Source organism: Limanda limanda, chromosome 21 (assembly GCF_963576545.1).
Source record: "Limanda limanda chromosome 21, fLimLim1.1, whole genome shotgun sequence".
NCBI classification, from domain to species: Eukaryota; Metazoa; Chordata; class Actinopteri; order Pleuronectiformes; family Pleuronectidae; genus Limanda; species Limanda limanda.
Genome location: NC_083656.1, coordinates 20,226,389 through 20,250,402, shown reverse-complemented (window position 1 = coordinate 20,250,402; position 24,014 = coordinate 20,226,389). Strand labels below are relative to the sequence as shown.

At 42.9% G+C, this 24,014-nt stretch overlaps 1 protein-coding gene across 2 annotated transcripts in view; it reads left to right on the top strand.

Moving 5' to 3' along the window:
- Positions 1-23,810, top strand: part of jmjd1cb (jumonji domain containing 1Cb) — a 113,723-nt gene extending 89,913 nt beyond the window's left edge. For both annotated transcript variants that reach the window (XM_061094400.1, XM_061094401.1), the window contains 24 exons: positions 1,062-1,332; positions 2,130-2,681; positions 2,786-3,137; positions 3,521-4,499; positions 4,702-4,899; positions 5,893-6,065; positions 6,981-7,143; positions 7,400-9,959; positions 10,662-10,863; positions 12,380-12,594; positions 12,681-12,833; positions 13,264-13,353; positions 13,674-13,798; positions 14,252-14,474; positions 14,657-14,877; positions 15,123-15,479; positions 15,565-15,733; positions 15,848-15,938; positions 16,513-16,643; positions 16,846-16,968; positions 17,243-17,382; positions 17,493-17,669; positions 20,798-20,929; positions 22,313-23,810. In XM_061094400.1, coding sequence (XP_060950383.1) covers positions 1,062-1,332; positions 2,130-2,681; positions 2,786-3,137; positions 3,521-4,499; positions 4,702-4,899; positions 5,893-6,065; positions 6,981-7,143; positions 7,400-9,959; positions 10,662-10,863; positions 12,380-12,594; positions 12,681-12,833; positions 13,264-13,353; positions 13,674-13,798; positions 14,252-14,474; positions 14,657-14,877; positions 15,123-15,479; positions 15,565-15,733; positions 15,848-15,938; positions 16,513-16,643; positions 16,846-16,968; positions 17,243-17,382; positions 17,493-17,669; positions 20,798-20,929; positions 22,313-22,402 — 7,887 coding nt within the window. In that variant the 3' untranslated portion in view covers positions 22,403-23,810. The remainder of the gene's footprint in view (positions 1-1,061; positions 1,333-2,129; positions 2,682-2,785; positions 3,138-3,520; positions 4,500-4,701; positions 4,900-5,892; positions 6,066-6,980; positions 7,144-7,399; positions 9,960-10,661; positions 10,864-12,379; positions 12,595-12,680; positions 12,834-13,263; positions 13,354-13,673; positions 13,799-14,251; positions 14,475-14,656; positions 14,878-15,122; positions 15,480-15,564; positions 15,734-15,847; positions 15,939-16,512; positions 16,644-16,845; positions 16,969-17,242; positions 17,383-17,492; positions 17,670-20,797; positions 20,930-22,312) is intronic.
- The last annotated feature ends 204 nt before the right edge of the window (positions 23,811-24,014 follow it).

Below are 24,014 nucleotides of genomic sequence, written 5' to 3'. Positions count from 1 at the left end.
ACCACTTCAGTGATACTGGTTATTGGTGGGAAATGTCCACACAGGAGGGTTAAGTAAGCAATTATTTCAGGAAAAGAAAGAAAACTTGCAAGCCCAGTGCAATAAAATGTTCTCTGTGAATATGTTAACAAAGACAGAAAGTGCGGCATTACCTTTCAAAAATAATGATCAAACAATTAAAATCTAATTGCACAGGGTTGATCAGGAACTTACATCACTGTACTGGATTTTCTGGACTTTTTGGAATAGACCATAACATTAAATTCCTCTGCCCAGGTGGCTTCTATGCATTATTATCCTAGTGTAAGCTCCATCTGGGCAATAGCCAAAGTCACAGTCATGGGCTCATTTAACAGTTTATCCTGCGCATGTCCCAGACAGGGTCAGGAGCACGGGACAGTAATTAATCAGAGTGGCATGCTGACCTTCTCTCAACTAGAGGCAGGAAGGCTGTCGTCCTCTATGTGTACTCAGAGCCTGACCTAACCATGTCCCTCCTTGTGATACAACATCATCAAGTCCTGCAGTCTTTACACATCCTTCTACCTTCACAAGGTTAACAGCTACACAAAATGACAAAATACCTTGTCTTGTAGGTGACTTGGTCAAGATTTGTACTTGACATATCTGGAATCATTACAGAATTGATAACATAAATTTAAGTTCATTCATTTAACTTTCAAAAAATAGATTGTAGCTTCCTTTGCTTTCCCTTCAGCAGAACGTATTATTCATGAGGTTTGTTGTTTGTAAAATAAAGATTGGATGTTCAGAAATTCACTTCTCTCAGCCTCAACTGGTTGGGTTGAGAGGAGAGAAATAGGGGAGGAGGAAGGAGAGAATGACCAGGAACATTTGTGTAACTGTTGTGTAATTGTAATGACTAAAAGGTGTAATGGTGTTAACAATAACTATACAGCACTCACAACTGTTGGCTTTATCTCCATAATAATATGAAGTCTTACGATGTAAAGTGCCTTAATGTAAGTTATCATTTTGTTTGATTTTGGACAGATAGTTTGTCTGCATGTTTTGACATTTGACTTATTTTTGTCTCACAGAGTCATTATACGCGAGCCCAAGCCAACAGCCCCCGCCCCGTCATGAACTCATCAGGCCCCAACCCCAAAGTTTCCCAGGGGACATTGGCCTCCCAGCAGCACAGCCAATCACAGCAAAGCCAACAGCCAGCCAGCCAATCAAACCTCTCACCTGGCGGCAGTGGACGGGAGCAGAGGGAACAACGTAACTCTCGCTCCTCCAGGAGGAAAGGCTCAGACAGCAGCGTTCCAGAGGAAGACAAGGACAGGAGAGAGGAGACAACTGTTAGAGGTGAGGACAGTCACCATCAAACACTGTACATTTTTAGATAAAATGATTATGTATACTCATGTGAGGGGATGTGGTGGCAGTACTGCCATTTTTATGCTTTTAGCCACGCATCCTTTCTGCTATCTGTCTAATCATGATAAAAGTGGTTAATTAAAATTGTATAAAACGCGCAACATCAAAAAAATCGAATTAGTTGGTACAAAATTAGATTACCATGTGAAACTTGTTGCTAGAATTATAATTTATATTAGTAATATATATGTATATTATATTATTGAAAACAATTATAATGCTAGTGGTAAGAAGAAGTAGGGTGAAGAATACCCAAAACAAATCTGATACAAACCTTAATGGCATTTTTTAAAAAGATATTATCTATAGATATATCTATATCTTTATATATAAATCCCGATTTGAGTGGAAATATTTAAAAAAAAAAAATTCCTCTGGGGGAAAAATCTATAAGAATGATTGTTTTTCACTGCAGTCTGTACCAAACAAACATGGTCCCTTCATGTCTAGAATATGATTTTTAGACACCACACAACTTAATTTATAAAGACATATTGTGATTTTGATTCATTGTTCCTACTTACTTTATTATAAAGAGTTAAGTCTTCCCTTTCATTACATAATTATCATTAGTTGTCAGTAATCACAGGGGGAAATGGAAGTTTCGACAAGGCAATAATATAACTAATAACCAAGATAATATTCAGTTTACTGCAGGAATCCATTTGAGATATCAGGTATTTGGAGTAAAGAATAATCAAACCTTTTTCTGATCATTTGTCCAGACTCCAAGTCCAAGGTGAAGCAGGCGGTGAGCAAACGTAGGAAGGGCGAGGAGGATGAGAAAAAGGCGGGTTTAAAGAGACTGAAGACTGATATGACGTCTGATCTATCAGAGAGTAGTGACTCAGAAAACCCACACAACAAAAGAATCGCCCACTCCTCATGCTCCTCTTCCTCCTCATCGTCCTCGTCATCCTCTTCGTCCTCTTCCTCCTCCTCCTCAGAGCCAAACTCTGAGAATGAACTTAAGACTCGCAGCAGTGATGTAAAACCAAGTGCCGTTTCCAAAATGGAGGAAGACGAGAAGCCACTAATTCAGGGCGCCAAAATTAACAATTCCTCGTCTCTCATCGGTCGCTTGTCTCCATGGGTGGAACTTCAAGCACCAGACGAATGCAAGAAGGGTGTGCTTAAGGAAACGGGAAAAATTGTAATGAAGGATGTGGAGGAATTGGTAGCGGAAACGCAGAATGCCCAGTCTCCCCGACAACAGTGTCTGATGCCTGACACCATCCAGGTTGGCATCGTGGAGAGCAGCAAAATCACTGTGAAAGGTACTTTCAGAACATGCATGGTAACTGTTGTATTTGTGACAGTTCTGAGTAACTGTAGCATTTTTTATTCATTTTTTTTAATTCATATTTTTTTCACATTTTAGCGTCTCCTCGATCCCAGACCCTGTCCTCATCCAACCCTCAGAGCAGCAATGTGATCGACATCACAGATGATGCCCAGGCCACGGTGCACCGTGAGAGCTCTGAGGCAGTTTCGGCGTTGCTCGCCTCGCAGAGTGCAGAGTCCACGGCCCTCTCACCTTACCTTGCCCTCAACCCCTCCCCAGTCTCCTCACCTCCTATTCCACCTTCTCCCTCACCATCAGAAGGAGGCCGCCGGACCGATGTTGAGCCTCCCATGCAGCAGCAGCAGCAGCAAGGCATTATGGGAAATAGCTTAACAGCAGCCAGGACTTTAGGAAATAAGATAGAGTTTGCTCCCTCTGAGGTTATCAGGTGAGAAAATTTGATGATACGACTGTCTCATCCTGAGATATTTGTATTGTTTTTGCCTTTGTCGTGCGTTAGATATGTTATCAACACACTCACTCGCAGTGAATCCTCAAGAGAATCTCCTACTGTGCTCTCACATCGGCTCATTTTGGACATTATGTAGAGTTTTTACTAGGGGGCTAGCCAGACAAACTCTGGTGAAAGACCGAAACCTCTCACTTGGACATTTGTAGATTCATTCCTTTCTGATTATGTTACAAAATATCTGAATACAGCTACTTATACTGTTTGGCTTCCTCTATTTATTTTAGAGAGTGAAGGTAATCTGTGTAATCCTGTCTTTTTCACAAGTTAAATACTGGTGTCTTTTTTTTTATTCTTTTCAGGCCTGTCACAGCGATGGCTGAGAGTGTGGTGCTGGTGGAGAAGGAGAAAACTGTCTTTCCTCATCATCATCTTCATCCTCATCAACAACAGCAGCATCATCAGCAGCACACACAGCAACACTACTCATCTGTCCACCCTGGCATTAAGAGCCCTTCATCTGAAGAGACTAGAAAACATCCACAGCAACAACCAAACCCCCACAAGATGAACACAGTCCCCCCCTCTGAAATAGCCAAACCCAAAATGAGTCCCAGCCCCAACCCCAGCACGCCTCAGCTTGACTCTATGAAACAGAAACCCCAGCACCCCAACAACTCTCAGACCCACCCCTATCCCAACACTAACCCATCTGAACAACTCAAAACTAGGTCACACCCAGGCCTGCTGGAGATCTCCAGACCTAAACCCAACACCTCTCCAGAGGTCTTCAAACACAAAATACCAAGGTACCCTGATACATCACCTCCTCCCACAGGCCGTTTGTCCGCTAAATTAGAAACAGCAGAACCTCTACGGTCCTGTTTCAAGCCGGTGCCGACACGGCCCCAGTCGGTTGGGGTCTGTATGAGCAGCAGCAGCTCAAAGAGTCCTCTGATCATCGATAAGAACGAAACCTTCACCGTTTACAGGGACCCAGCACTGGTCCGCTCTGACGCAGAGAACTCTGTTGCCGCATCTGTCTCTTCCAACCACGTGGCAGCCTATCTCCATCCCCACCTGCACACCCTGCACTCCCCGTCCCCCCACCCCCCCTGCCTCACCCCTGCATCCCACCCCCATGCCACCTCCCACCTCCTTTCTGCTTCTCACACCTCTGCCCTACCTCATCCCCACCTTTTACCCCCTGGGGTGCTCTCAGCCATGCCACCGCCCACAGCATCTCTCCTCGGGGGCCACCCACGGCTCGACTCCCCTGGTGGTTTGGGTCACCTCGGACTACCTCATCCGGCAGCCGCACACCAGCAGCAGTTCCTACAGGTGTGACTTCAGATACTTACAGATTGTTAAAAAACTGAGCTAGGAAGGATTGGGTTGTAAATATTAGTTCTGGTGGTTGAGGTGTTGGGAGGTTGGAGACGGGAGGAAAGTAATGTTTCTTCCCCTTGGTTTTATCCAACCTAGCATTATTTACACCACCATCTCCTCAAAATGTTAACCCAAACAGTGTTTTTGTTTTCAGAGTCAGGGCCCCCCTCCACCCCATCTACTAGCCCAGGCACACGGAGGGGCAGCAGGGCTGGGCCTGTACCCCATCCTCTGGCAGTACCCCAATGGAACACCAACCTCCTACCCCCCGGGACTCAGCATGCCCCCCACAGCTAAGTGGGTCCACCCTGAAAATCCTGTCGGCGTGAATTCTGAGGCCTCTCTCAGGAGGGTAGGTGTATTTTTATTTGCCTAGATAGAAAATACCAACTAAGATATTGCTGGGCCTTGTTAGAGTACATCGTAAAACTGATTGATATAGTACCCTTTCAATTGTTTTTATCAGTGAAAGCTGTATGGGATTTTGTTTCATACTAATGTTCTGAAGTGGCAGCTTTAAGATGTCAAAGTGTTTATTCTAAATGTCCTCATGAAGACACTGGCTTCAAAGTACCCAAAATTCAACAGACTGCAGAACCCAGATTCTGTCCGCCTGACAGGGAACAGCTATTTTTAAGTTATCAGACAGTTTCTATTTGCTCAATCCAAATATGCCAACACAAACAAAAGCTGTCTTTCTAAGCTGGGAAACAGAACACTTGATGTTGACCGTTAAGTGTCACTGTGTGAAATTGCTACACTGACAAAGAATTATCTGAATCTGTGGGGTAGACCTCTTTTTGTTGGACATTTTAAAGAAAACTTTACTTTATATGAATTTAGGGCTTCAAACTGTTATTCTTCAAATGTTCTCTTATTTCATTATAACACAAAGAGTGCAAGGGGTTGTTCTGTTCACGGCCTGTGGAGATTGCTCTGTAGGACTTAACCTTTTAATTGGTTGGAATGTAGAGTCGCCTCCAATAGCACTCTGTATTTGATATGTGTTACGTCCATGTAATAACAATATAAAATAATAGATAGACAGCTGAGACCTGTTACTGCTCAGCTTTCAGTGTGTGTAAATAGTGAGGACGATGTGCTTGTGTGTTTGTCTGAATCCACACATACCAACTAATTAGAACTGAGTGTCCATGGCTTAGGACTATGTTGTTTATTGACCAATTAGGTTTTTAAGTACATTAGGTTAACTGTGTGTTTGCACATTACATGTTTTTATGTATTTATGACATTTATGACCACATTTTCTGACTGAAAATTTCACATTCAGGTTCATTATTTTAATGATGTTGTGTCTATGTATGCGTGTGTGTTGTCTGTGCAGAACACATCCAGTCCATGGATGCACCAGGCTGCTGGTAGCACTGGTGATGGTCTGGGTATGCTGAGCCACATTCCTGTCAGGCCAGCAAGTGCTGACGCAAACCGCCACTCCATCAAGATGAACACACACTCAAGCCCTCCACTTTCAAAGACCAGTATGGATATTCATAAAGAGTAAGTAATCCTGGATTGGCTCCAGCTGAGGATGTACGTGTTAATTGAGGATTTCTATTTAAACTATTCAACATGTGCACAACCATTATTTCCCACATTCATAGCATTAGATCATGATCAGCCCAGCTGGACTAGAAGCTAGTTGGTGAAGCTCTTTAGTGTGCGAGTGGAGTGAGTGGGAGCACGAGGCATCCCTTTTGTCTGCAATTTATTTCAGCTCTTTAGAGTTGAACTGAAAGAAATGCCACAGGAGAATGTTTGCATTGGACATTTGAACAGCTTGCCCTTTTCCATAGTAAAGCTTGATGTTTTCAGAGAGCAACATTAGCCCTGAGAGGCAGACAACCAATGCCAGGTCAGTCAGATGAAGTGAAGTGGCACTAATCCAATATTAAAGCAGTTCAGACAGACCGCTGTTCATTCGGCAGCTTGTGCTCTCCTTATGTAACCACCGTTTACATAATTTAGACGCCACTGAATACCCAAACACACAGCATCACTGAGGAAACACATCACACATCACTTGTCTGTCTCATTAGCCTAATTATGTCATGCTCATTAAAACTGCTGAACAGGCAGCAATACCTCAATACTCTGCCTGTTACCCAAGTGTATTTGGACTGTCACACATCCACAGTAATCATTTGTAGTCTTTTTTTGTTGGTTTAGATTGTCTGTAGTGTTCTGCTTGAACACATATTTTAACTGTTGGCATTTATGAGATGTAGTGAAATACAGCTTTTTCATCCTGTTTTATATGTTAATAAAACAAAATACTTTTACCATAACAAGAAAGGCAAAAAGAAAAGCATGAACAAACTACAGTGGTGCAACCTATGACAACATACAAATCTTGCCTGAAATGTATGGGGAAACTAATGTCCTGGTAAATATTGTTGACTTTTGTTTATGCAGAGATTTGGATAAGAAAGGCTATGCGGATCCAATCAGGACTTTGACGTTTGCCCAGCTGAAACAGGAGCAGACGGACAGGAGTCGCACCCCCACAGGGAAAGATGTCCATTTACATCGCATCTACCTAGACCCCCTTAGCAAAGCTCGTCTGGCAAATACACAGGTGAATTGCCCTTTGACTTTATGAGCAACATCATTGTTTCAATGAGTAGCAGTCTTTACAATGGGCACAGCACTAGTGCACCAAATGTTGTCTTTTGAACAGTAGTATAGTTATTACATTGACAAAGAATCGCTCAGCACCATACTTTTGCCTACGTGTAAACTATGTTACCTAAAAATGTAGCAGGCAGGTGGCAGTATTTCTGTTTGGAAGTTCGAAATACACACCTTGACAATGTTTGCATTTTCTCTCCCAGGACACAGTTCAGGCAGCAGACAGAGCCAGCAAGTACAAAGAGGAGAATCGGCAAATCCTGAAAGAGAGCATTGAAGTCGCTCCCTTCACTGCTAAGATTCAGCGCTGCAGTGACCCTGGGATGGACAGGGACAGAGACAGAGAGAGAAGCAGAGATTCTGCCTTCCCTATCCGAATACCAGCTCTCACCTGCCCCAGCACCAAGGCCAGCCACGCCCATCCCCACATCATCCAATCAGAAAAGAGCAACTATTTCACCACACTGTCCAACAGTGTAGTTAATGAGCCTCCAAGACTGTACTCCTCCAAAGAGCTCAGCTCTTATTATGAGAAACTACCGGTTGTAGCTCCAGGGGTTGTTGCCAGTATTGGGGCTGCTGTGCCCAGCCAGGGAGCTCTGTCCCTGGGCAGCCACAGCTCTAAAATCTCCCTGTCCAAGCCACCTCCTCTTATTAAGCACCAGCCAGAGGGAGGAGAAGGATTAGCAGGGAAAATCAATGAGCAGCTTAGCCAGCAGGTAACACTAGTCCAACAGCAACATCAGCACCACACAGGTATAGAGCGGATCGAACGCAGAAGCCCTGCCATTTCTCCTTCTCCCTCTTCTACGCCTTCCTCTACAGCCCCTAATCACCATCATCATCACCACCATCACCACCAACAGCAGCAGCAACACCAGCTCAGGGCAATGCCATCGCTCCACCGAGCACCTGTCTTCCATCCCCCTACACAACACGCGCTGGAACGAAAAGAGGCTGCAGAGCGAGAGAGGGAGCGAGAGAAGGAAAGGGAGAAAGAACGTGAGAGAGCTGGTTATGGTGGACGCCTGTCTCCACCAACCCTCACACCAATCCAGCCAGTTAGCTTAGTGGCAACTGGTAGCAAAACATCAGCAGAGCAGCAGAAACCTCCCACACTGCTGCCAGAACTCAGGGACGTCAAAGGTCATGGAAACGCTGCCGCCATCACCTCTGTAGCCTCTGTCATATGTGGGGAGATTGTGACTCCATCAATAGATGGCTGGAGAGTTGGAGAGATGATTCAGGAAAGAGGAGTGTACCCTGGAGAAAAAGGAATGTCGAGGGGCAAGCCCCAAGCATCAGTCATTGTACGTCCATCGACATCCATTAGGTACGACAGTCTTATTGGTGCTAACAAATCTGGTGGTGTGATCCATCAGGATCTCCCCCATGGGAGGTTTTATCCTGCCAAGCTTCAGGGGGAATGTCCTAGGTTAGGGGAGAGTATTAGAGAACTTGGCGCTGGCAGGGTTATACAATCCAACTCAAATATGGATGACATGTGTGTCCAGTATAAAAGGACCTCTGTGTGTGGTATGCAGGGAACTATGGGAGGCAGTAACACAAACTCTTTGTCTAGAACTGTTGTTTCAGCTTCATCAACTTTTGGCATTCAGAATAAATCTGGTGCAGCCACCCATGAGCTAGGTTACTCGGTTTCAGCCCGGGGCGAGATGGCAGCCCATAAAACTAGCATGGGTGGCTGGGTGCTGGGTCATTCAGGACCAGGAGAGCACCAGGAGGGCTTTATCTCGCGTACCACATCTCCAGGGGGGTCATTGCCCCCCCCTAGTCCAGCAGGGACACCCCAACCCAGTCCAAGCCTCACACCAAAACCTAGCTCAATTTCTGGCTCCGGTCAGCCTTTATCCTCCTCCTTTGTCCATCTCAAGAAGCACAAAGCTGCCATAGCTGCCGCTCAGTCCAGGAACAACTTCTCATCTGCTCCCACATCCATCACAACTGGAAACCCTTCCCCGTCTGTGGATTCAATTGACAAAGCTCGCATTCACAGCTCCCCACCTCCACCCTCCTCAAGCCAAGCCTCATCATTATCAGTTGACAGCAGTAGCAGCAGCTCAGCGAGTGGCAGCACTACACCAGGCAAGTCCAGTCCCCTGCCCAACAACCAGTGCTCAGGATCAGCCTCAACAAGCAGCGGCCAGTCCAGTAACTACCACAAGCTGAAGAAAGCCTGGTTAACCCGCCACTCAGAGGAGGATAGGATTATAACTGCTACAACAACTTCCACTAGTGCTAAACCAGAGAAACAACCAAGCACTACCACCACCACCATCACCACCATCACCACCACCAGCACAACTAACACAAGTAACACCACAGCCATGTCAGAAATTATCAAACCCTGTACAGTAAATCTCAGCGCCTCCACCTCCAGTGAGGTGGATATGAGCAAGGACATTGGAAGCAAAGGTGAGAGAGAGAGGCAGGCAGAGGAGAAGATGGCTGCTGCAGCAGCAGGCGGAGGAGCTGGGGAGGAAAGAAAACCAGCTCCTTTATCAAGGCGAGGTAACAAACGGTCATACGAGTCCGGTTCAGAGAGTGGAGGAGATGACTCTGACACCAGTGAGAGCAAGATGGAGGGCCGAGCCAAACGTCAGCCTAAACCCACCTACAAGAAGAAGCAGAATGACATGGCCAAGAGGAAAGGAGACAATGAAAAGGAAGAAGATGATGTGAAGCCTAATAGTATCTTCAGATCAGCCCGGGAGAAGACCAAACTCAAACTGGCCAGCAGCAGTAAGTCTTGCATAGATGTTCACTCCAGTACTTTTCTAAAGAACGTCCAGGCAGCAAGTTTAAAAACAGTAGTGGAAGGATAGGGCTTCTGATATTCTGTTTGGGACTATTTTTCTGTGGCAGATTAATCTACATGCAGTAATCTAGCAGTAAGTCTTGCATAGATGTTCACTCCAGTACTTTTCTAAAGAACGTCCAGGCAGCAAGTTTAAAAACAGTAGTGGAAGGATAGGGCTTCTGATATTCTGTTTGGGACTATTTTTCTGTGGCAGATTAATCTACATGCAGTAATCTAGTTGAGATTTAGGACAGCAGGACATGCATGTGTCAAAAATAAACTGCAGTCTGTGTGTTCATGGTTATGATGGTACATCGCATTCAGCGTAATGTGTGACTCACTGATGTGTTTGATAGGTTTATACAACAATTGCGCTCTATGGCTCAGAGGAGTCAGATGTATTTGTGATAGACACACAGTACTTTATAGGATACAGTCACCAGGCTTTAACAACTGGGCCTTATGCAGGGGTCATAATGTCGACATAGCTAATACTTCTGAATTGTCTATGTCCTCTATGTGAATGAAAAAAACGTTTGGCTATTCAAAGCCAGTTACTGTTTTATTTCCCAGGTTTAAAAAAAACGGTATTATCTCATGATAAACAGTAGTGTTAATGACTGCATAATGTGTCCTATTCACAGATGGCATCCCCCGCTCTGTGCTGAAGGATTGGAGGAAGGTAAAGAAGCTGAAGCAGACAGGAGAGTCTTTCCTGCAGGATGATTCATGTTCAGAAATTGGACCCAACCTGCAGAAGTGTCGTGAGTGCAGGGTGATCCGCAGCAAGAAGGGAGAAGAGCAGGCACATTCTCCTGTATTCTGTCGTTTCTACTATTTCAGAAGGTAAGCTCTCACCCGCTGTTTCCTTTCATTTATCTTATTTAAAAACGCATTCAGGAAGTGTTGCAACCATTTATGTTTGTGAAATAAATTCACCAGATACACATTATAACTCTGGTGAAAGATAATTTTCTCTGTTTTTTCAGCTGTGAATCACAATATTTATCTGTCTATGCCACAAAGTTATGTATTTTCAAAGCTTTCCTAAATTTGATTGATTAGCACTCCAGCGTTTCACTCTCTGAATCCATTCATTTGTTCTAATGGGGCTTTGATTATTATCGACAGACCGGAAGATGCACGTCTTCATACCGTAGGGTCCTGGTATTTAGTTTGGTACATAATCCGACTTGTATTGAAGGAAATGCAGTAGATATACTTGCAGCTCCGCCGCATTAGCGGACACGCTGCCCGTGTGAACAGCGGACTCACAGCTGGTCTGCGGCAAAACCGCAGCCAGTGAGTCCAGAGCGTTTCGGAGATAGACAGTGAAGATCGACCAGATAGACGGGTTGGCACAACTGCTCTAGATCTTTCAAACTTGTTTGTTCCCTTCTTACCCCTCTAGAACATAAATCCCCTACATTAATCGTCATATATTTACCTTCACTCCAGTTTATTGTCATGAGAGTCAGCACTTGGTTTAAAATGCTGCATGTCTAAACAGAATTCCACAAATGGAGAGAGATGACAGGAGAGAGAAGGGACAGACAGTTTTTTTTTTCTCGCTTAAGCGACAACACATAGATCATTAATCACGTGGCTTGTGCAGTATGCCCTGCCTTTGTCTCTCTCTCTCTCTCTCTCTCTCTCTCTCTCTCTCTCTCTCTCTCTCTCTCTCTCTCTCTCTCTCTCTCATACACACATTGACTGAGAGAACACATACATGCACTTGTGTTGGATAAGCAGCAGCTGCAGTCTGGGGTCTAACAAAGAGGATTTTCTGCTCTATAATCTTTTCCCCACTGACTCACTACGAACTGCTGCTACTGCAATCTCTTGCTTGCTGTTTCCCTCCCCCTCTCTGCATCTCCAATTCTTATTCTTGCTGTCACACCTCATCTCACCTCCTCCCTGTTTGACACAGCACACAGGGATCTCATAAACATTCACCTGAGCTGGACACCAAACACAGATGTGGTTTTAAAGAAAAACGAAAAAGACATCCCCTATTTTAACTACTGAGTACCTATTTTCAAATACTGAGAAGAATCATTCTCGAAGTTGTGATATTAGTGTAAGCATAGGTTTGTTTAACAGCAATACCATCTGCCAAGGTGCATATCAAAGCTTTGCTACCTTAGTAGCACCTTAGTCTCTCCAACTCCATGCTAATTAACCCTAATATGTTGTTATGTGGTGCACAGTGTGTGAAGGCCCTTCAGCTTTCGCCATCATGCTGTATGGGTCTAAATAAAGAGTGTCCTCAGTGGTTATGGATGTTGCTAACATGTTTCTGTAATGCCATCATCATTGCTGTACACAACTGTAAGCTGTAAATCTATTTCCTCCCATCCAGGCTTTCGTTTAGTAAAAATGGAGTCATCCGGATGGATGGTTTCTCTTCTCCGGACCAGTTCGATGATGAGGCCCTGGCCCTGTGGGCACCTGAGGCAATTGAGGAGAACCAACTGGACCAATCCACAGCCAAGTACATCCTCAGCTTTATTGGAGACAAGTTCTGTCAGATAGTTGTGACTGAGAATACTGCAGCTAGCTGGGTCAAGAAGGATGGTAAGTTGTTTTAAAAATGGCTGACGTCTTGATTAGCTGACCCTTACCAAGTTTTGAAACTGATCTTTTTTTCTGTGCTTTTTCAGCCAAGCTGGCATGGAAGCGAGCAGTTAGGGGGGTGAGGGAGATGTGTGACGCCTGTGAAGCAACACTCTTCAATATCCACTGGGTCTGTCAAAAATGTGGCTTCGTTGTCTGCCTAGACTGCTACAAGGCCAAGGAGAGAAGGAGCTCCAAAGGTCAGTATTGTTTTTGTTGACCGTTAGAAGCCAAGACAAGCTGGCCCAACAGAAAAATCTTGTATGCACCATTGTCACAGAAAGCTGGTGAACTGACCAGCACCAGTTAAGCCTGGACTTAAGCCCATTTTAAAGCCGCAGATGTCTTACAGTGTGAATAAAATGTCTACTTGTGTAGATTCTATTTTTTTTAGATCTTAAAATCAAATCTGAACCTGAATCTGACCTCACAAGTAATTCAAAGTTGATATTGGGGACTGCTGATCTTAAGTTTTTTTACTTACACATGTACATGTGAATTTAGAGTAACCCGACTTGGTTTCTTGTGTGCTTCTGTTCCAACCTAGGTGACAAGCTCCTTTTTCAGCTGCATTATGCACATGTGTGTATTTTAAGGGCAACTGACTTGTGTCTCTCTTTCTTTGAATAGATAAAGAACTATACGGCTGGCTGAAGTGTGTGAAAGGTCAACCCCATGATCACAAACACCTGATGCCAACTCAGATCATACCCGGCACAGGTATACCTCATACTGGTTTCACCATGTCTGCATTCCACTGTCTTGTCTGAATCTTTTAGCTGCTTTGTCTAACCATTTATTCAGCGATTCAGCAGATAAGTATGATGCTGATGTAGATTAAAGAAAAAAATGAAATATCCAATTGCAAAAAAATCTCCATTGCTTTGTTTTCTGTTTTAGGTATTGAGCTCAACCTAGTAGTAGACATTATGTTACTGCAGTAGCAAAATATTTCTCCCTGCTCTGCTTACTGGTTCACGTTCCCTTGAGAGAATGGTCATGTTTGTAATCTCTTTATCTTTAACTATTTGGTGTTTCAGTGCTGACAGAGTTGGTGACTTCCATGCACTCGATGAGAGATAAACACGACATCAAATCCAACTGTGCCTGCACCAACAAACAGAATCTCCTCATCAAACTACCAGTCACCAATGGAGTCTCACAGGTACCACTGACCAATTCACTTGCCATACTAGGACACACTTTGTCAGAATAAAGTCAATCTTATTTATTATGTTTTAAGTTTATGATAGTTTGTAACTACCTGATAACGGTAGTTTTGAAGTACATTGGAAGTAGTGCCTTGAGACACCGGACATGTTAAGGACACAACAGACATTATTCTGATGAGATTAGTTATTGAAATGACAGAGGGACCCACATACTGACATAATTCATTTTAGGCTAAACACTTGCTGCAAGGTGGATTTATAGAGACATTTTTATACATGTTAATGGGACAGATAGATATCGCCATTATGATTTGAAGGAATAGCACTTAAATATTTTCTCACTTAAACATTTTTTCATTTGATAACTGTTAAAGCTACTTACAATTTGTTTAATAAAATCAACTAGTCAATATGATTACCTCATGATTCTCCCTTCTCTCCGCCAGGTTCTGCAGAACGTCCTGAACCACAGTAATAAGCTGTCTCTGGTGAAGTCTGAGCCGGGCTCTCTGCAGAACTCTGATCCAGTAAGAACCAAGGCAGAGACTAATGGAGCAGGCAGTCCAGCCAGCGATACAGGAAGTGCTCCTGTCACCCCACCAGAGTCCCAGTCACCTCTGCACTTCCTGGCTGACCTGGCAGAGCAGAAGTCCAGGGAGGAAAAGAAAGGTGAGGGGATGGTTCAAAATTCAGTATGGTTTTATTTTTTCATTCAGTAGTTCTGTAATGATTTCCTCCAATTGACTGAATTTCCTCATTAAGCCCTTTAGTATATTTCACCTCCAGAAAAGTTGATGGTGATCAATGACATATCCGCTATTTACCCCTGTGTCCTTCTGTCTCTCTCTCAGAAAACAAAGAGTCTGTGTTGTTGGGCAAATCCGTGAAGGAGGATAAGGCAGGAGAAACCCTGGAGGTCCTGCAGCAGTGTAAAACCACCTCCCTGGTCACAAACAATACAGAGCAGGGCTCCACGCTTAGAGATCTGCTCACCACCACAGCAGGGAAACTGAAGCTGGGCTCTACTGACGCAGGAATCGCCTTTGCACCAGTCTACTCTAGTGCTTCACAGGTACACACAAACACACCTAAACTAATGTGTCGAATCTTTTAATACTTCATATAAGTGTAAGTCCTTGTTTCATCTCCTTCACTGACAGAAGAAAGCTTGTCCCTGTTTAATATATAATCTTCTACAATTCCTACAATGTCAGAAGAAAAATCACAGTCCCAGTCCTCTAACATGAGGTTATAAAATTGAGTTTCTGTTTTTAAAACTGAGAAATTAATTAAAAAAATGTATTTCCTCTTTTTCAGACTGGAAAGGGTGGACGGTCCATGCCCAATATCCTTGATGATATCATTGCTTCAGTTGTGGAGAACAAAATCCCTGCCAGTCGCCAGAACATCACCACCAAGCTGTCAATCAAGCAAGAGCCTGTCACTGCAGGTTGTGGCGGCACAAACAACACCAACCTCCCTGCTGTTACTGAAGATGTCAAACCAGAGAGGAAGAAGTCAGTGCCTGTTACTGCAACTGGGCCAGAGGATTCAACTAGTCAGTATCCAGACATTCCCCACTCCTGGTTTAACAACAGACGGTTACTTTGGCTCAAAGATCACCGCAACCAGAACAACTGGAAGCTGTTTAGAGAATGCTGGAAACAGGGACAGGTACACACCAGGCTTGCAGTATAGCACTAATTGATATGAGTAGATATATTACAGATAATAACAGTCATATGATGTGTTTGTTCAGCCTGTGCTTGTGTCAGGGATCCATAAGCGACTGAATGCTGCTCTGTGGAAAGCTGACTCCTTCAACCAAGAGTTTGCAGACCATCAGGGAGACCTCCTCAACTGTAAAGACCAGGTGGTGTCCAACTCCGGGATCAAAGAGTTCTGGGATGGATTTGAGGACATCACCAGTGAGTTCACCTTACTCTTCTGGTTTGAGTTATTAAATAGCTGCTTAAAACCAACCACTGAGATAAATGAGAAATGATTGATCGAGTCTGACAAAAGTCTTCATACCTTTTCAGAGCGGCCCAAGTCCAAGGATGGAGAACCTATGGTCTACAGACTGAAGGACTGGCCGTCTGGAGAGGAGTTCATGGCCCTCATGCCCTCAAGGTAAACCTACATACTCTTTTACATAGAGTGGGAAGCATATTCAAATTACTCAATATGAATACGTGTTTGTCAGTTTGAGTGTGAAGAGTGACAGCCGAGCAGACACACACACACACACACACACACACACAGACAGTAACACACACACAGACGTATAGACTTTTGTAGTCCTATTTTTGATTTGAAAACCTTATTTTGTAAAATACTGCACTCTTGTAATAACATTAACAGTCTATAATCCTTTTTGAAGCACTTTCTAAATAAGAAAGGAGTTCAGATTTATCTGACTGATATTAATTGATGATGAAGTAGCTACATACAGTCATAGGGAAGATTCCCACCTGTGTGGGTGGCTGTGGCTGAGGGGTAGATCAGTTGACCTCCAACAAGAAGGTCGATGGTTCAATCCCAGTCTTTCCCATCTGCATGCCATAGCGTCTTTGGTCAAGATGCTGAAGCCCAAATTGTCCCTAATAGGAACAAAGTGCTGATAATAGATGCACTGTATAATGTGTGTGAATGGCAAACTGTAGTCTAAAGCACTTTGAGAGGTCTAAATTAAATGTTTTTTCAGATATGATGACTTGATGAAGAACCTGCCCCTGCCAGAGTACTCTGACCCAGAGGGCAACCTCAACCTGGCCTCCCACCTCCCATCTTTCTTCGTACGGCCAGATCTGGGGCCGAGGCTCTGCTGTGCTTATGGTAAGAGGGAAATTAAGAGCAGCAATGATATCTCTTTACTGGTCATTTTTCATCAATTCACCTAGATTCCTTGTGTCATGAATGTTCTGCTAATCGGAAAATTAGTGCGGAGAAATAAAATAGCTTAAATAATCTGAACAGGTTCCATATAAAATCCCTATCTGCCCCTTTTCTTATGAATGAGTTATCTGCCCTCCCCTAGGTGTAGCTGCTTCTCAGGACCAGGACTTTGGGACTGCTAACCTCCACGTGGAGGTGTCAGATGTTGTGTCCGTTCTGGTCTATGTAGGTGTAGCTAAAGGCAACGGAGTCCTGTCCAAAACCGGTAAGACTGAAGTCAGAAAAACTTTTAAGACTGGATGGATTGACACAAAAGTGATATCTCATGAGACACAAAAATACAATTAAGTAGTGGCTAGACTGCCTAACTCAGGATAACATCAGTTTTCACTGTCCAAACTTTTCTATCAATATTCTGTGTTAATTGTAACAGTGTTAAGCAAAAATACTAAACATAGATATAAGGTGAAGGTTTGCCGTCTTTCTGCGTATTATTATAAACTGAACTTGTGTGTGTGTGTGTGTGTGTTTGTGTGTAGGAGTGTTGAAGCGTTTGGAGGAGGAGGATCTAGATGAGGGGGTTCGGAGAAGGCTCAAAGACTCCAGTGAGACACCGGGGGCGCTGTGGCACATCTACCTCAACAGGGACAGTGACAAAGTCCGGGAGTTCCTGTACAAGGTCAGTAATCTGACAAGCATATTTAACAAGTGCTCCAGCTTTAATTGAAAATGTCTTGAAATTCAGTGCAAGTACTGACTTATACCATCCCTCCCAAACCGCCACCTTAGCTCTGTAAGGAGCAGGGATTGGAGGTTTCCCCGGACCAGGACCCAATCAGAGAGCACGGCTGGTATCTGAGCAGGAAGCAGCGCCAGCGGCTGCAGGATGAGCATGGAGTTCAGGGCTGGACTGTAGTTCAATTCCTGGGAGACTCTGTCCTTATACCAGCAGGGGCTATGCACCAGGTATGCAGTATATTGACACATACTCACAGATCACTGTTAAGATACAGAAAAAGTGCTTCATCTTACTAAAATGTGACATACACTGGCTGTCTGTATTTTTGTTTGATATGCTGTTTATGTTTGACTGCTAGAGACTGCTCTCCATTTGAGACCCTACAAAAAGTGCACTGTACACTCCTGTCTTCGACATATGTAACTGAAATCAATCTGCTCATATTCTATAGCTCCTCTACTGTCAACAAAAATGTACAGAGGCCATCCAACATGGGCCATCTCCCATTAACAAGTGTAGTGTGAATCAAAGCCTGAGCCACAGAGCTCCAACACATCACTGAGTCACACTGTTACACTGGGTGACACGTTCATCGCCATGAACTCACACTTATTTTGACTCTGTCCCACACACACATCCTGTGGCCTCTAACTCATAGCACCAAATGTGGGCTAATCCACCGAAGGAAAAGGGTCCCAAACAAATGCACCATTTACTCACAGTTAGGTAACAGTTGTTAAAAACGACATCATTCACCTGTTTTAGGAAATAATTAGGACTTTAAGTTACTAAATACAATATAACACTTCATATTGTTGAGGTGTTTTTTGTAACTTCATTAGCGGATTGCGATATTGTTTTTGAAAAGACCCTCCTCCTGCTGAACAGCCCCAAAGGCAGTAAGAGATGAGGATTTTTTATACATAGTGATGTAAGACATTTGAAAATTGCCAGAGAAGCCAGACAGGGATGAACTGGGCCAGAACATGTGTCCCAGAGAGACTGAGGTATAGTGGCATCTATGACAGTTTGTTAGGACAGATGGATACATTTTGGCCATTTCATTGGAATAATGAAGTCAGTGAGATACTTCAAATTGTATCAGATTATGTCTCACATAGAATCATGAGGAGTAATAATTAATATGAGTCGAGTATCTGATACTTCATAATTAAAACTAGAATGAAAAACCTGACCAGTCCAGTTAGGTTTGAGTCTTTAATAACCTTGAGATGAGTTTCCTGAAAATATAATGACGGAAATTAGAAGACTTTAAATGGGTAAATATTTTGCTCCACTTGATCATGTTGTTTATCCCCCTAATGTCCCAGCTGATGCAGGACATACCACCATGTACTTTGCAGATTTTCCAGTCATATCTTAATCATATAATAGTAGCCTGAAGTAGGAATAGTAGGCTGAAGGGAAAATGAATCTGGCTGCTGTTTACATTACATAGAGACTGAGCTGTGTCTAGAGAAAGTATCTTAAATAACAAACACAGAAACAGACAGATAATAAACAAACCCCCTGACCCAGGAGCACTGAGCTGGTCTTCCCTCAAAAAGAGACCGCTCCCTCACTATGTGAGCCTAACACTAACATGTAACATCGTCAAAACAATCCTCACCCAGGTCATGTTCAAGTTACCAAATTAGAACGAATGAACCAAATCCCCCCATGCAATATCTGATAGCCCTACTAAATGTAAGAAAGTAGAAGGCATGAAGGCATTAATAATCCAAATGAGAAAAGGACAAAACAGCAGGATGAAATAAATAAATACAAATCCAGTCTAAGCTTTGCCATAGAAAAGGTAAACAGAGATGGAATCCTTTTGGCAGCCTCGCATAGAGAGTAGCTCATAAGCTGGATATTGCACTTGCCCAGTCAGAACATGTGTATCCAGGCTTCGATGTTCAAATTGACAAAATAAACAATTGTAGTCCAGCTGAGTGGAGGAGTCAGAGCAGTGAACCCAGCTGACTTAACTTTGACTCTCCAAATGAAAGAAAGAGGAAAGAAACACTGTTCAGGTTGTGTCCCAAGAGAGAGATATAAACAGGATGGTCGGTTCACGGCCCTTCTCAAGCCACTACCGGGCCATCAAGGCTTTAATGATGACAGAAAGTGTCATCAGCTGTAGTGAAGTAAAATAGTAAAATAATTAGGGCTGGGCAAGTTAACTAGTTAATTACGAGTTAACTCATCACTTATTTAACTCAACTAATTATTTTATCTCGCATTAACTCAGGTTTGATTATTTATTGTTTTATTGTGAAAGTCAGGCTTTTATTTTGTGAAAGTCTGTTGCTGACTGCTGCGGAACCGGAAAAAAGAAAATAATTGGCGGATAAACAACCATGGATAAGGCTACGGAGCTTTTACATGGCCATTTTCATTTTAAAGTCCTTCCAGACGGCGGAGTCGACAGAACCAAAGTTATTTGTAGCCACTGCCAAGGTGAATTTTCTTATCACCGGAGCACTTCCAGTCTAAAATATCACCTAAATGCAAAACACACAGTTGATGTCAGCAAATCACTCAACAAAACAGCGAGCGGAGCGAGTCTTCGGCAGACTACGTTAGACGCAGGGAGGAGTATAGTTTTTCACAACGAAGAGGATAACATTAATGCCCTGGCAGTGGCATTGAGCTTTAACTTTGTATTTGCTTTGATAACATTGTTAAGTTGAGATTTACACTGAATATTTTATTTAACTGCTACTGTATTAAATGCTGATGTTAAAAGTGTTTGCACAACAAATGTTATGGCACTTTCGTTCATATGGCAGAACATTTAAAATAAAATTGCGCTATACACTACTTTTTATTCATTCATTATTGGATTTTGCGTATACAAATGCGATTAATCGTGATTAATCAGGGAAATCATGCGATTAATCGCGATTAAAACTTTTAATCGTTGCCCAGCCCTAAAAATAATGTTTACTCATTCTTGAGTTTTCTCTAAAGATGTTTGTCTTCCAAAGGAACCTGTGGGTTTTTGTTTGGTTATTGGTTTCAGTCTTTTTAATGGCATTGTAGCAATATGAAACATATCATTTTGTAAAATACAGAGCACTTAATTTTTGGGCAGATCTCATTAATGATCTGAATTTATATTTAAAAAATGTTCAAACTGACAATATTTCAGATTTCAATAAGTTTTTCATATTTTTGTATTTTTTATATATTAAAATTAATAATTTGTAATAGTTTACATACCTTACCTTACATATCTTTTGCTACTAATCGTTGTTTTGTATTGCTGTGTCGATGCTCAGCCTGTTCATGACCTGCTGGTTTATTTCTGGTTGCGTTGTAACGCCCTCTCTCCTCTCTCCTCTCTTAGGTCCAGAACCTTCACAGCTGTGTGCAGGTCATCAATGACTTTGTGTCTCCTGAGCACGTGGCCAACTCCTACCATCTGACCCAGGAGCTGCGGCCCAGTAAAGAGGAGGTCAACTATGAGGATAAACTACAGGTGATACACAGCAGCTCAGGCAACATTATATCATTAAATATCCTTTATGCCATATTTGACCAGTTGAAATCCTGCTCATAATCGTCACATTATCATTAATAATCTTAGTTTGGCAGTCAATATTTGTGTGTGGGTGTGTGTTTGTGTATAAAAATAAGGAGAGACAAAATGGCACAGTGAGTCATCTTCAGTGATGTATTTGAGATGTCGAGTGTGGCTGCTCTGTAAAGACACCACACACACTCGGGCTGTAAATGAGATGCGTCAACCTCCATCTTCTGTCTGTCTGTACTCTAGCAGTTTACACACACACACACCCACACACACACAGGCTGGGGGGTAGGAGAAGTGTTCAGCTCTGTTTGGTTCTACTTAACAACACAACAAGCATCTGATCATTGCTGCAGGATCATAAGTACCACACATTATTTGTGTATCAACACTAAATGCTCTGTCTAGATGTGCACATATAAACCATCATAACTCTAAAGAGGGGTTTTATGAATTTTGTGCAGTGTTGAGGTTTCTGCGGAAAAGTTTAACTTAGACCGGCACAGCTCATACTCACTGTATTGTCAACAGTATACATGAGCATTTACCTCAGTGGAAGGGATGATGTAGTCAGAGGAGCAGTTTGTCTAGACTTTGCACTGAGGAATAATTTACAGGAATCAAAAATAATTCTGAATTTGGTCAGTCAGTCCCATCTCAGAACAGGTTTGCCGGAGTGAATCATGATATCATACAGCTTTTTAGTCAGAGGTGACCTCCACTCCATGTAGTCACTACACCTGAGGACCTCTCTCTGTTAGAGGCCCCAACACAGATCCAACTCAGACACCTCTTTAACGGACTTGATGTCACTTGGTTTCTGCTGGGTGTGGTGGGAGTGAATAAAGACACGTGTGGTCATGCAATACATTATTGATTAAAGAGAACTACTAACATGTAATCTATTGTTGTTAAAGTCTGTAACTTTAAAATGTTGATTTGCAGAGCTGCTGCAATTTCTAATTATTGGCCTCAAGTCAACTTTGGAATATATATTTGCATATTTTGCGACTGTTGATGTTGTCTCCTTCACTTTGACTGAAAGTGTATCATGAAGCAATTGCTTTACAAAAATTGTGAAGTGGAGGAATTATTACAGCAACTAAAGCCTCTATCAGTGTCCATGTTTGCCCCTGATTATTGTTTATCACCCGGCCTGAGAAACAGAGAATTTATCCTTAAGGCCATGTTCAGTTATTCAGTAGTTATGTAGTAAACAACTGAAATCCAAGCCTGCTCCAGAAAAGTACACAAAAACCAAAAGTCTAGTTAGTTATGAAACTGTGATGGAATCAGCTCAGCTGTTAAACCCTTGCCCCTCTTCCTCCTCAGGTGAAGAACATCCTGTTCCACTGTGTGAAGGAGGCAGTGAACTCGCTGAAGAGGAGCTCTGAGGAAGACAATGAGGAAGATAACTCATGACGCCCCATTGGCCGCATAAACACCTTCCAGAGAGGGACACCACTTCCATCAGCACCTCCCCCCTCACCACGCCCTCCACTTCACACGGAGGTCTGTGTCACATGACCACAAGAGGTGGTTGGGTCGGAGCTGGTCACGTGGGCTCACCTGTCTCACTCATCCAGGTGGCCAATCAGAGGCACGCCCACCTCGATCATCATCAGCCCAAACCTTGAGTGCCAAGAGGAGAACAACAGAAGAGCAAAAGCCTCTGGACCGACAGGGATCAAACCTCCACACCTCAGTGGGAGCACACTGAACACAGGCAGGACCGAGGACCTGTGTGGACGAGTGGGAGCCTTGTTAAAGCCACTTCAAACCTCCACTGTAACACAACCCAACTGATTGCTGTGACAGTTTGACGGTGCATCATGCTAAGATCCAGTCGCCATGGAGACTGGGACTGTCCTGTAAGCAGCAGTGATGATGGAGACTGAGAAGACGCACTGAGCCCCTGCTGCTCTATGTAATCTGCTGTGGAATTAAATGGCCAGGAGGTTTAATCCCTGTCTTTAGCTGGCCACACAACGTCTTGGACAGAAGATTTCGCTGATCACGACAGCATCACCAGCAGCATCAGGATCAAACTGTCATCTCTGATGTTAAAAAAAAAAAATAAAAAAAGGATTCTAGGGGGAATAATGCAAAACATAAATCTCAGATATTTAGTCAGCAGTGTCTGCTGCTCCCTCTTTACTTGTCTCATCTGTAACTTGTCTGGTCTTGTCCTTTGTCTAGTTCTGTCTGTCTGTTGCTGTTTTGTTCTTCATTTTCTTTTTCATACCAACATTGTTTTATTTCCTCTGTGAAGATGTATTTATTTTATAGCTCTGTGATGATGCAGTGTTATTGAGACAAAAAAGCATTCATGTAAATGTGACCTGTACAGTTTCTCTTTTTCTTTTGATATGTGGTTTTCAGTTGTAAAACGGCTCTACTGTGATGGAGGACACACACACATACACACACGCACGCACACACACAAACATAAACACAAACATACACAGAGACACACACACACTCACACACCAGCTATTGCCTGTAACTTTGGGAAATGTTGATGCTCTACAGTCCTCATGCCATAAATACATTTTTGAAAATGAACTGCCAACTATTGTAAAGACTGTGTAAAGTTGTATTATGTAAAGAAAAAACAAAATGACTTATACACTCAGCATTTTATGAAAAAGTATTCTCTGTAAAATGGAGACATTTACAAAAAAGATGTAATTTATTTAAGAAAATAATTGTCTTGTTTTTTGTTTTGTTAAGATTTACTATAGTGAACCTTTGAAGTAAAAGTAAAATAATGAAAAACTTAACTGTAATGTGTAAATATATACTTTCACTGAAGTATTTTTTTAAAATATGGCTTGCTTCAATTTCAAATTTTAAAGTGCAAGTGTTAAATGCTTTGTACATTGAAGTTCAAAAGGGTTTTACATTTTCCATTAAAATGGATTTATCAAACGTTTGGTGTCATGGTTTTGGTGCTGAGGCTCCGTACACATTCTAACTGAATGTGGAGACATTTAAGGAATGAATTGAAGAGTTAATAAATGTCTCTCACTGT